The 13,991-nt window shown below is 42.2% G+C and overlaps 1 protein-coding gene across 7 annotated transcripts in view; it reads right to left on the bottom strand.

Annotated features, from left to right (window-relative positions):
* Positions 1-12,282: 12,282 nt before the first annotated feature.
* The window catches only part of NMD3 (NMD3 ribosome export adaptor), a 29,353-nt gene continuing 27,644 nt past the window's right edge, over positions 12,283-13,991 (bottom strand). For all 7 annotated transcript variants that reach the window (XM_072618570.1, XM_072618577.1, XM_072618573.1 and 4 more), the window contains 2 exons: positions 13,676-13,746; positions 12,283-12,627 (listed from right to left, as the gene is read on the bottom strand). In XM_072618570.1, the coding sequence (XP_072474671.1) occupies positions 12,497-12,627; positions 13,676-13,746 (202 nt within the window). In that variant the 3' untranslated portion in view covers positions 12,283-12,496. The remainder of the gene's footprint in view (positions 12,628-13,675; positions 13,747-13,991) is intronic.

A 13,991-nucleotide genomic window follows, 5' to 3' on the forward strand; every position in this document is an offset into this window, starting at 1 on the left:
TTTGAGGTCTTCAATGGTTGAGACCAATTCATATTTTTCTTGGAGGCTTTGGATGGAGGAGCTTTTTAACTTTGTTGTCTTCTGTTTGCATGTTTTGGTTGTCCTTGTCACCAAAGCAAGATTCTATAGCCTGAATGTCTTTCTGGTTTTTGTTCATTTTCCCAGTCATTTACTTGACTTTTGAGCTCTTTGTCAAGGTAGTTCTCTGCTTCCAGCAGGGATGAGGAGTGTACTATCAGCTGCTAGATCCCCTCACAATATGTGGGCCTAGAGCTCCAGAAACAGTGGCTGCTGCTGTGGCTTCCAAAGGTTCCTACACCCCCTCTTGCCTCTGGCACCCTGGGGTCAAACCACTCTACTCTCTCACACAGGTCCCACAGGTTTTTTCCACTGACCTTCTAATTTGTCTTCAGCATTTTGGGATCATGAATTCTGGAAACCACCACAGATATGAGAGGTTCAGTCCTGCCAAGGCCTACTCAGGTACTGTCTGTGCTGGCTGTGCCCAGACTTACAGACACTCCCCAAGTGACCTTCCAGGCTGTCTTGGGATGGAGATTTGCTTCACTCCATCTTTCTATGGGTTCTGCAGCTCCACAATTTGTTTAGAGTCATTTTTTACAGATATTTGGCTGAACTTGGAGGGAGAGTGCTCTAAGGAAGAGACTTTCAACAAAAGGGTCAAGTTTGGGTCAATTTGAATCAATGTGCTTTTAAGTAACTAGAAACAAGCAGTCCAACCACAAAAAAATTCCCACAAGCCTCACATTTTATGTCTGCGGCTTAATTTGGGGTAGGAAATAATGGCTGAAGTTCTCTGAAGCTGATTTGCCTTTTCTTGAGGATTCATCTTGGTCCTTCCCAAAAGGAAACTCATTGAGTTGACTCAGAACAACATTTCCTGAAACAAAGAAAAATTAGTTCAGAATGAGATGACATAAGTGTAAGCTTCCATGTTATATCATGGTCCCAGTGTCAGAGATGTCTATATTAATTACATTTTTATGTAGATTCAAAGTACATTAGTGAGTCTATTTTGATTTAAGACCATAGTTCACAATCTCTTACTAATGTGTTTCCTTTTGCTTTAATAAGCCAGAGGCAGGGTGGTATAGTCGATAGAAAGACTGACTCAATTGAGTTGGCAGTCAGGTTTTCAAGTCAGAGAAACTTGGGTTCTAGTCCGGCCTCTGACAAATGCTGGCTGAGAGCCTCTGGGCAAATCACTTACTTTCTCAATACCACCAGGTATTTCTTCATTTCCTAAGGCAATAAGCTGCCAAATAGGTACCACCCTGTACTACTTGAGGGAGGTCTCCAAAAATGAAATTACAATTCCTGTTTTAAAAAAAGAAAAGGAAGATAAAATCAGTTCAAAGTCAAAAGTAATTAATGAAGTTGTGTACATAACATATGTATCATGAGGAAATATAAATTATTCTGTGTCATTTAATAACTGATCCTATTCTGTATCTCCATTCTGTATTATTTCTCAAGTCCTATTTCCCCATCCCTGAGTTAAGGTCAGGAATACAGATCTTCCTCTAAGTTAGCTGAAAGTTACAAATTAATTTATTATCATCTCCAAAAGTTATATTGTCCATTCTTGTCTGTCCTTGTACCATTAAGGAGGGTTTCTTATCTCCTTAACAAACCTTTCTAAGTGCCAAGGAGTCTGCTAACTCAGGTCTACTAGCAACATGTGTGAAATGCTGATGGATCCCATAAAGACAACTAACATTCCTTGATTGTCAGAGAGGTTGGTGTGCTGGACCACTTTTCTTTAAAATAACCAGTCATGTTGTCCCTATCCCCATGATGCTGTCTATCCTGTAACCAATCATACTGTCTTCCCCACCAACCCAGTTCTGTACTCCCCAAAACTATTATGACTGGTGAGCTAGCCTCCAATTCTTTACTCCCAAAGGAAAGGTCCCCAAACTCATGAGTTCTTCCACTCACCCATACTCCTCTTCAAGAGGAGAAGTCCATAGAGTATGGACACATAGGAAAAGTAGCAAACATTCCCTGAAGAGATAGGACTTTGTCTGGGCCTTGAGCCAATTTAGGTGAAAAAAGAGGAGAATGAGAGACTGGGGCAAGAAGCCAGAACAACATAAGCAAAAGTGAGTCATGATTCTATAATGTTCACAATAATTTTTTCAAAAAGTAAAAAAATCTGTACAAACATCTGTACAAACGTTTTGCATCAATATAATGCAAAAGGAAATGTGAAGAATCGTAGAGTTAGCTCCACGCAAAGCACCTTCTGTCAACTAAACCATCCCCATTGCTATCCCTGCTCACACTGAAGCAAGAGAGAGGGAGGGCTGCCAAGCCTGCTCTCACTTCCTCCAAATGCTAAGTAGAACTGATTCGTTTCCCCAGGAGGCAGGTACAGCATCAACAACCTTCCTTTCCCACTTGGCTGGTTCTTTCCGAGTTTATCAAGAAAGCGAGAAAAGGGAAGGAAAAAGCAAACAAATCTTCCTGGCTCTGTTTAGGGCTTTGAGTCTCAGCATCCTAAGGTGGCTGGATTTAAAATAAATACTTGTTAGGCTAAAGAAATACAATTAAGCTCCTAATAAATGGACCACATTCTGAAATACAACAAGATAAGAAAAGAGCAGAAGTTGGAGGTGTGGAAGTTAATGAATTAAATAATCATAATTAAGAGTGCAGACAGAGAGTACATCCAGTCTTGGCCCTGGGTCTCAGGTTCTCATTCTGACTTTTCTATTGGTACACTGGGATACTGACCTTCAAGAAACCAAGTCACCTCTTGTGCCTCAGTTTACTAGTGTGGAGAATGGGATGACATAATCTAATTTTGCTCACCATCACTCATGCAACCTTCATTCTCATTCAATCCTCATCCTAACCCCAGCCCCTCCTGAATGCAATGGCTCTCCCAGCCTCCAGTTTTTCCTAGCCATCCTCAACCCATCTATCAAAATAACTTTCCTAAGGCACAGGTTTGACCACCTCATGCTGCTGCTCAAGAATCTTCAGCCTTAACTCATTACCTCTAACAGAAAAATAGACATTCCTTATCCTAGAATGGAAAGTCCATCACAATTTGGACCTTTCATCCTCTCTATCTTCTCTGAGTCACCAAGGCTCACAACCTCAGTACTCTCCTCTCTACTCACTCTTCAAATCCAATCTGTCCTTTCTACCTTGATAGCATCTCTCATAAATGCCTCCTTTTCCTCTAACATAGCCTTTGCCCTCATGCAGACCCCAATCACCTCAAACCTGGACTACCTATAGGGTTATTTGTTGACATATAAATTTATGTATTTGTGTTGATCTGTATATATATGTGCATATGTATGTGTGTGTGCATGTGTGCATGTGTGTGTGTGTGTGTGTGTGTGTGTGTGTGTGTGTGATTCCCCCATTAGATGATGAGCTCCGGAGGGCAGGGATTGTGTCTGCCTGCCTCTGTATCCTCAGCCCTTGGGAGAAGGCCTGGCGCAAGAGTAAGCCCTTAAACGCTTCTTGATTCACTGACCGAGTGACTTCCCTCCCACTTGTTTCATCTTCCTCTTCACCAGCTCGACTTTCCAGGCAAACTGGCCTGCTGTCACCAGACTTGGCCAAACTTTCTTTCTATAAACCTATGGAATCCTGCCTCAAAGGAGAGCAAGCAATCCATTTGCCAAGTTACTTCACTTGGAGAGCAAGTGATGACTTAGCAGCCCCTGCATCCACCCTGTTTTAATGATTCCCTTCACCATAAGGTGCCCAACTGCTATTGGCTTGTCTGGATCTTGAAAAGCAAAGCAAGCTAATTCATCACATTCTTCAAAAGGGCCCAACTCCCTGACAATAAGTAATGATGACTCACCAAATGCCAAGTGTGCCTGAAAGACTATTCACACAAGGCAAGTGCTCACATGGAGGTCAGAAGAAGTGATACAAGGACAATTTCAAGGTCTTTCTGAAGAACTTTGGGATTGATTACATGACATGGGTGATGCTGGCAAAGGACCATCCATCATGGCATGCCCACAGCAAAGCAGAATTGCAATAGCTCAAAAGAAATGCAAGATGTGAAAACTTAGATACATCTCCACTCCAAATGTTCACATAGACTACTTGTACCTGACCTGTAGCAGAGCCTTCCAACTCCTATCGGTCTGATCAGCCACAGTAGGACACACTGCATATTGACCCCAACATAACGATGTCATTTTGGTCCTCTTTGATTACAAAGGACAGCAACCAGTAATGACTAGACAAAATTCATTATAAAGGCTCTGGTTTTTTACTGGGAAATTCTACATGGCCTAGTTATCTGAGCCCAACTCTGGAGAAAATTTTTCTACAAGGCATCAGGTATTCTTAGGAGCCACAGAGCAGAACACTAAGTGTTAAGAGCATGGCTCTGGAGTCAGGAACTGGATGCCTATCCTGCCTCTGATGCTTGAGAGCTGTGTGATACTGGGCAAGACACCAAAGCTACCTGTCCTCAGCTGCCTTACCTGTAAAATGGACCATTTGAATTAAATGAATTAAATTAAATTAAATGTCCTTTCTTCTTCTCAAGCCATGATCCCTTCAAGCATAGTCATGGATGATCAGTCAGAATTACTTGGATTATCCTATAAATGTTTATTAGTAGGGGCAATGACCTCAACAGGGAAAAATTGGGAATAGGTAACTTTCAACTCGAAGTCAGGAAAAATTTCTAACAAGAGCTTTTGAAAAGTGAAATGGGTAGCCTTGGAGGACTCTCCCATCTTGATTATTTTATAGCAAGGACCAAATGGTCAATGAATGCCACAGAGGAGATTCCTGTGCATGAATGGGTTTCCATATTTATCAGCCAAACAAGATTCTGGTCACTGTTGTCTACTGATCTCCAAGACAATCTTCCTTCCTCAGAGTCCACTGCCAGGCTCACAATCTTTCTCTCTCCCCCAACTCTTGCCCTCATCCTAGGGGACTTCTATATACATATTGATGCTCCCAGTTCCTAGCCTGCTCTTTTCCCATGACCTCCTCCTCCACCCCACCTTAGTCACACTTGACCTTGCCATCAACCACAAGTGTTCCACACACATGTTGGTGAACGCTGAAATTTTCATCATTATCCCTTTCCTTCTGCCTTGTAATATCTGATTCTAATGTTCATCCTCACCATCATCTCTCGTCTCTCCAACCACCCCTACGCTGGTCATATTTCCCTCTCTTCACCTCCTTGGTGAACCAATTCAAGTCTACACTAAAATCCTCTTCTCTTGAATTCCTTACTCCTTTATCCTATCACTGATCTTGCCCTGCCAAGCCTCAGTCTTGAATTACTCTCACCATACACTGCCTTCACTCTTATTCTCATTCTGGTGAACAAAGCTAGAGAAAATCCTATTAACTGCTGACTGGGTCCACTAAAAATTCATGTTGTATGATCTCAACTGGGGCCTCACTACAGCAAGGCAATGAGTTCACTATCCCACTCACTGCAAGAGTATTTTTCAAACCTTTTAATTTTTTCTCAAATTTCCCGTGGCTCTCACTTTGCCTTTCCCGCAGGCTAAGAACCTTGTCTCCTATTTAAGTGAAAAATTTGCAATCATTCCCAAGAATGGGGTTCTTCCTGCATATGATATTTCATTTCCCAACTCCAGGCATTTTCACTGACTGCCCCCATGACTAGGATGCCCTCCATTCTCATCTCAGCCTCCTGGCTTCCCTGGCTTTCAAGTCCCTGCTAAAATCCCACCTCCTACAAAAAACCTTTCACGATGCCACTTAATGCTATGCCTTCCTTCTGATATTATCTCCATACACACACACACACATACACACACACACATATCTTGTTTAAATGCTGTCCTCTACCTACCCTGAGGCTCAAAGGGGAAGTAATTCACTTAAAAGTAATACAGCAAGGAAGTGGCAGAGATGGAATTTAAACTCAAGCCCTCTGGCAAGAGATCTGGTGTTCTTGCCACTATCCCATGCTGCATTTCCCATGAATATGATTTATTTTCTAGAGAACCTTGGCCAGAATTCAAAGACTCATCTTTCAGGATCAAAAACCATCTTCTCTCCTTTGACCCACTCAAACCCAGAAATAGAGGAGCTCAAATTCTGCTGCCACAAATGGATGTGTGGTTCCCTGAGTAATTCATGGGTACTTTTTCTTCTCTCAAATAAGCAAACTGGAACTGAGATTAAAAGCAGACAGCTGCCCAGTTCCTGCTGGACCAGCCTCCTCATTCAGAGTGTGTGGATAAAAACAAAGAAATTAGTTGTTGGCTCTGATCTAGAGATTTTCCCAGGGTTTTTTTCCTCTTCTGTTAGATAAAAGAGTTCCCTAATTTATCTTCTTCCCTGTTCTTTCTTTCAATGGCAATACATTGAAGATGATGAAGGAGACTTTTATGGAAAGTGAGTTTCTGATAAGAAATCCACACATTCTATTCCTGTGGGAAGCAAAGATGCATTGCAAATAGTCAAGAAACTTTTAACTACAGCCCTACCCAACAGGAGTGGCAAGGAGTTCATCTTCTATGCCACACAGAACCAACAACTGAGAGCTAGAAGTGTCCTTAAAGAAACCATTGTGTCCAAAACCCCCTCCCCATTTTAGAGATGAGGAAATTGAGGCCAGGTAGTGCAGTGATTTCTTCAAGGTAACACAGGCAATAAGTGCCAAGCACAGCTCCTCTGGTTTCAAGTCCCATTCCTGCTTGGTCCATTGGGTCATACTCTCTCTGCATCCAAAAACTGTGAAATAATTCTTAAATGTATGATGATTATCTTCACGCAGTGAAGTCCTAATTGAGAAAACATTTTCCAGACTTCACCTGTTTCATGGAGCTGTTAATATAATTCTAGGTAGCCGGGTAAGGAGAGGTCAGTTTTGTCTGTGACATATTTCCCCCTACTATTAATAGCTAACATATATATAGCACTTAACATGTGCCAAGTGCTGTGCTTTGCAATTATATTATTTGATCCTCACAACAACCCTAGGAATTAAGGACCATTATCATCCCCATTTTATAGATGAGGAAACTGAGGTTGTGAATTGCCCAGAATCACATTGTCTGAGGCTTGATTTGAACTTAGCCCTTTCTGATTCTGATTTCTGATTCAGCCCAGGGCTCTAACCATTGCACCATCCAGGTCCTTGTACAAAGAAGCACAGTGGGGTGGCAGAGAACAGCTCCCTTCTTCACTGCTTATGTGACCTCAGGCAAGTTATTTAACTTGTCCAGACTTCAGTGTTTTCATGTGTAAATTGATAGAGTTAGACTTCATGAACTCTAACGCCCCGTCTGATGTTAACCCTTCCCTTCAGGGCAAGGACCCCATATCCTTTATCTAAGATTAATACCTTCGCTCTACCACAGCACTCTGCTGGTATACAGCAGGTGATTAACGGTTGTTGGACTGAAAAGAAACACCAGCTTCCCTGACTAGCTCCAGCACCCTCAAGATGCCCTGAAGGGGGAAAGATTGCATGACACAGTCACATTAAGACCTTGACTCCTAACTACATTTCCATTCTAAAGTCATCAGTGTAATTTATTCAGTGACAAGAGCCATGCTGAGTAAAGATGACTTGATTACTGCTGGTCACACAGACTAGCTTTACCTGTGCCCTACTGAGGACATCAGAGATGGCAAGCATGGATACAGCCCTCTACCAAGTCAGGAAGTGGAAGTGGAAAGGTTAGCAGCTCTAACTCCACTCCACTCCAGACAACCATAGGTATACGCACTACACTTTTAGACAGAAGTCATCCTTCACTAGAGGTGGCTAGGACTCCCAACTGGAGAACAGCTGGGCTGTCAAGAGATCTGGGGGCTACCTACATAGAGGTGGGCTCCTTCCTTAGCCCCTATAAGTAACCTGTCATCTCCCCAGACTAAGCACCCATGTCCATCTCCTTCCTACCACCAACCACCTACCTCCTCTATAGGAAGAATCATAGGTCTTTGAGCTCAAAGCAAGATTAGGTATCATCAGGTTCCAAAGACCACATTTTATAGTTGAAGAAACTGAGGCCATGAAACTTGACCAAGATCACCTGGCTAATAAGTAGCCTCATCAGGATTTGAACCCAGTTTCCCTAATCTTCTAAACCTTTATGAAATTCCATCTAATTCCAACAGCCTCCTACTGGTCAAATAGAAAGGAGAGTAGCTGGCATTGTCCAATTCCTGAGGAATTTACCTGTGAGAAGCCACAGAATCTCATACCCTCAACTTTTGTTCTCTAAATCACCTTCCTGGTACTTGGAATAATCACTGAAGTGTAGAAGGCCATGGGAATCGTCAACACATATATTCTCCCTTTTCAGATGGACCTGTGATCTCACTGATAGAGACATTCTCTCCAAAAATGGAAATTGTAGGCTGTCCATGCTTGCCCTCCTATATGACTCTCATACATGTTTTCCCATACATTTGCCTATATGCCTGATGCCTTTCTAGCTTTCTCTTGACATCTCAATACCAGTTGAACACAAAGGATGTCCATTACCAATCTGTCTTCATCACTTAACCTACCCCCTTCACATCACCTATTTAACAAAATCATTTCCAGCATTTCTTCATGATGGTTCCTTATGTTCTGTGCTGGTTTGCCCACATCCACCATGCGTCACCTCTTCTTTGCTCGAGTAAAACCCATTTTTTTAATCTTTGGAAGCTGAGCCATCCCGCATTTCTGTAACACTGTAAACATATGATCCTATTGAAAGTTCTTGACTGTGAGGCGCGTAATTGTTTCTAATTTGTAAAGAAAAGCGGGAAGGAAGGAAGGAGGGAGGGAGGGAGGGAGGAAGGAAGGAAGGAAGGAAGGAAGGAAGGAAGGAAGGAAGGAAGGAAGGAAGGAAGGAAGGAAGGAAGGAAGGAAGGAAGGAAGGAAGGAAGGGAGGGAGGGAGGGAGGGAGGGAAGAAGGGAGGGAGGGAGGGAGGGAGGGAGGGAGGGAGGGAGGGAGGAAGGGAGTCAAGTATCCAGAGGTAAGATTTAAACCCAGAACTGTCCAACTCCCAGGACCAAAACTCTTTTACTTTTTATATTAGACTACCTCTAACAATACAAGATAAGCAGGCTGAGTGTTGCACTATTAGCAACAAGTGTAAAAATTTGGAGGCAGGATTCTAGCACCTTAGATAGTTCCTTTATGAAGGATTTATAGGAGAGTGTTGATATTTTTTAAAATGGCACAAGTCAACAAGGCTTGTTGGATGGTTTACAATCTGTATTACCAGAGAGGATCTATATACCCCAAATGAAATCAGATCCACTTTAGTATTACAATTACCTGAAGACATGTCTCTTTTGAAGTAAGCAAACTAGGTTCCAGGGCAGGTTATAAGGTCATTTCAGCAGTCTTTATGATAGATATTTCTCACTGTAGTTAACTAAAAAAAATAGATACAGCTATCACCAAATTGTTTCACTGCGAAATAATTCACCAGAACATTTTCTTCAGTCTGGATACTTGTGTATGAAATCTAGGAACTCAATTCAGCTAATCCCTCCACCAGCGAAGACTGTGGCCTTCCCTTTCTCATCCTACGTGACTTTTCTGAATTCTTCACATTCCTCTCAGTTATTAAAAACACTTAATGTGTCCATGGAAAGCAGAGCAATACCCAAATATTAAACTGTTTTTTCTTGGCCTTGAGGCATGACCAACCCATCCCGTTTTCAAGCTGGGTACATCCTTGCCAAATTCATATTTATGCCACTTCTTGGACACATCATAGGTCATAATATCCTGAAACCCATTTACTTGAGTGTTTTCTACCACTTCGGTCTTTGCAGACCTCTGAGATGCCTGCAGCTGATTCTTCTGAGGATGTGCTTCAAGTCATTCTGGATCCAGGTCACTGTCCACATGTTCTGTCCAAGACGTGTGTCCTGATGGACTACTCGAACAGGCTACCATCTTCTAGTATGTCACAAATGAAGCCATATGCACTCTTCATCCACTTGTTTTTTCATGTATGAAAAGCGATGCCCATCTTTTCTTAGATCTCACTGAAAAGGCCCCATATCCCAGGGCATAAGCTGAATAGCATATGAAAACACAGTTATCTGGAGAATGTGACCATCTATGGTGAACCCCTCCTCTATTCCAATTTTACAAAGGTAATCTCCACAAGTGAACACCTCTAGCAAGCAGACATCTCCCTGGTTCACCAAGAAATACAGCTCAAGCTTTTGTAGGTCCCACCAAGCTGGAAAGGACCACCTACTAATCTGGCACCCAATCTCAGACTGAAGAAGTTCACTGCCTCTTGGTCACAGAACAATTAATTTTTTAGTGATAAATTCCTGAAGAACACCTAGAAGTCAGTAGTCTTAAAATGTCTATGAGGGGAATGACCAACTAACATAGTCACACATAGATCATTGAAATCCTGTAAGAAACTGGTATTGATCATGAGAGAAACATTAAAAAAGATTATCTCTATCAAGGAATCTTGTGTGATCTTTAATTACAGCTAGGAGATATCCAGTTAGGGAGTCTTTAATCTGGCACGTTGGTTACCAAACCAATTTTTTGGGGGGGCATTTAACTACCAAAAGTTAATTCTTATGAATCTAATTTTATTAACAAATGGGAACACTGGAGTAAAGCAGTCTGTAACTGAGACATTCCCTGAAAATAAAATCAGGGCACACAGATCAGAAAAAGAACTTTGCAAGTCTGGGTAAACTGACCTGATATCCCTAAGGACAAAAGGACAGGAGTTGAAAGTAAAACAAAAGCAAACAAACAGAGGTGCACTGGCAACCAAGAACAACTTCCCAAGGCAATCTAACCAAACAGGAAGAAAAGGACATCTCAGTGAAGGCCCATGGCCAGGAGCATCTGCACCCCCCAATCTCTTGAGCATGTTTTGCCAACCATAGGGGAGTAACGCCACAGGTCAGACAAATGACCTGTCACAGGGAGAGGCAGAAGGGAGCATATGAGAATCTAGTGGGTGATTTCAGATCTGATGCAAACAGTTTAGTGGCAGATTAAAAGAATCATCTAGAGAATGTTAGCACCAATGGGGAATCTCTTCTGTCTGAATTTTACAAAGGACATCTCCACCCAGCAAATGTACATCCCCTGTCACATGCCTTGGTTATTAAATTCTTGGTTCAGTTCATTTGGTTCAATTATTATCTATTAATAACTGAACTTCGTTAACTTGGTTCAGTCATTATCTGTTAAGGTAAGGTTCTGACCAGTAACATTTCACCAGCGTTTCTACATGGCAAGACATAGACCACGGACTGAAGAACAAAAGACAAGCATTGCACACCAATGAGACAGACAGGCTCGCAGCGTGAGCAGAGCACAGCATAGAGCCAGTGAGGAAGAACAGGGATACAGCAGCCGCGAAAGAACCGACTAAGAGGAAGAACAGGGGATGAGAGGGGGACAGTCAGAGCACTCGACTGCAGCCTGGGAGATGCTGCGAAAAAATACAGAAGGCCTCCAGTCAGCAAGCCTTTATCACCTATTGTGTTCTAGCTCATCGGGTGAATGCCCTGTGGCAAACTCTGGGAAGGACAAGAGTCACTGAGGTCCATGGGCAGCCACAGATATAACAGGCATCACTGGAGGGGACTCCCAAATCAGTGAGGACCCAGATCCATTTACTTATGTGAGCATGCAGGAAATGGTACAAAAAGCTTATTATAAAAAGAAATGCATTTTCAGTGAAAAGGACCAGCACTCCTCCCCAAAAATGTCAAACTATTTTCAGAATAAAAATGGGGGCCTCTAATCCACACAGAAGGATCCCTACAGACTTCATGATGACTTATTTTAAAATGAAATAATATCTGACTGTATTTTTAATTATTTTGTTTAATATTTTCCAATCACATTCTAATCTGGTTTTGGCCACAGCTGGGAGGTTGTGAGACATGTTTTGACACCTCTGTTCTAAAGCATCAGTTTGGGGGGCCAGAGCCTGGCGTGGCAAGACTCTTCCAAGGGTCCAAGTGAAAAGGCAAAGCTCATAGGGGAAGGTGGGGGATTGTGGGTAGTAGGCCAGAGGACAATCCTAGCAAGGTCTAGAGAGGGAAAAGACTAGAACACATGAGGGTGAAAAAATAAGCTCAAAGGGAAAAATCTGAATATGTGAACCTAACAGATACTAGAATGTATCTATTTTCCCCTAAGACAGTTATAAAGTTTAAAAAAATTTCCCCCCTTTGGAAAGAAATCTCTCAACCAACCCTAAAGTTACATATAAGTGTAACCAGGCTGCCATGTGTCCAATAGAAACTTTCCCCAAAACTTTAAATCCATCATCAGTTTTATTTTCCTTATAACATGTAGGTAAGCACTCAATTCTACTCAGTATTTTTAGGTTCCAAACCTTTTTCTTTTTCAAAAGACCTAATATTTTATAGAGACAGAATTCTCGAGCAGGAAGGGATCTCAAGAGAACTCCTCATCCAAGCCTTCATTTTCCAGATGAGGAAGCGAGCCCCATCACATGGTTGATTTCCTTAGGTCATCATTGATGCTCCTTCTCCCCCAGTGGCATCTTCAGAGATGTGAAGGTCCTCAAGCATCTCTGCCAGGCTAATTCGAGGGGCTCCTTCATCATCTGTGTCACTCTCAACAGGGACTGTCGAGGCTGAGAAACCAAGGAGTAGAGAGAAGGAGAAAAGACAGAACAATTACAGCCGTATAATTGTTAGATGTAAAATTTAAATTTAAAATTTAACATGTAAACTGTTAAATGCACTGTAGCCACACACAACTTTCAGCCAACATCTGTGGAAGAGAGTGTGTGACTCCACAACCCAATGGGGTCTATGCCCACTGTCTCAGGAGCAGACAACCATGACTCCTTGGAGAACTGATACCCTCCCCCTATACTGCTCACACACCAGCCCCAATGGTGATGCTTAGCCAAAGAACCTGAACACCTCTGGTTTTACATCCAAAGCCTATGGGATGCCACCACTGGCAACTACAACAACCAAGAACCCCAACAGCCAAGCGAGTTCCTCAGACTGCCTAAATGGGGATCTGAAGTTTGGAGGAACAAGCTAGGACCTACACGGCATCCAAACATGTGCAAACCATGTAGAGTTCCACTACTCTTCAAATACATTTATGGAATTTGAGAATTAACTAGAAATGCTTTGGGGTAACTAAATTTAAAAGTTAAAGGCCCAAGTAGTGCCTATCAATTAGGGATAAGGAATGAATAAGAAATGAGGAAGGGGATGGTCTCAGAGAAACCTGGGAAGACTTGTACGAACTGATGCAGAGGGAACTAAGCAAAACCAAGAGAATACTGTTTACAGTCACACTACCATTGCAGAAATGAACAACTCTGAAAGATTTCAAGAGCTCTGATCATCATAATCATCAACCATAATTCCAGAGGACTGCTGATGAGGCCTCTCAAGAGAGTCTCTACGTGCAGACTGAGACGTATACTATTAGGATATGGCCAAGATGGGAACTGGTTTTGCTTGATTATACACATTTTAATGTTGTGGGGCAATTTTCTCCCCAGGAAGGGCCAAGGGAAAAATGGGAGAAAAAATAAATGCTAGACAATTAAAAAAAAATTAATTTATCAAAACGGTGACAGCCCAATCAACTGCCCAGAAGAGGACCCCTTAACTCCAAAGAGACAACATAACTTTTCGATCGACCTAAATTCTAACCTTTATAAATATTGACATTCTTCCTGATTGCCTCGTCTTCTTCCAGATCTTCCAGAAAGTCCTGGTATTGCCTGGAGAAGAATAGTGGCACAGTTTAACAGAACAATCCAGCTGCGGCCCAAAGCTGCCATCATCCAAGCACAGAGAGCAGAAGACATTCTGGAAGCAGGGAGCATGCAACGTGAAACTTTGGGGAAAAGATTTCAGGGTCGAAAGTAAAAGTTAACAGAACATAAAGCGACATTCTTGAAGGACCACATTTTACTTTCACTTTCAAATTACCAATAAACATGTGCAAAAAGAGTCAGAAGATCAA

Source organism: Notamacropus eugenii, chromosome 6 (genome assembly GCF_028372415.1).
Source record: "Notamacropus eugenii isolate mMacEug1 chromosome 6, mMacEug1.pri_v2, whole genome shotgun sequence".
NCBI lineage: Eukaryota > Metazoa > Chordata > Mammalia > Diprotodontia > Macropodidae > Notamacropus > Notamacropus eugenii.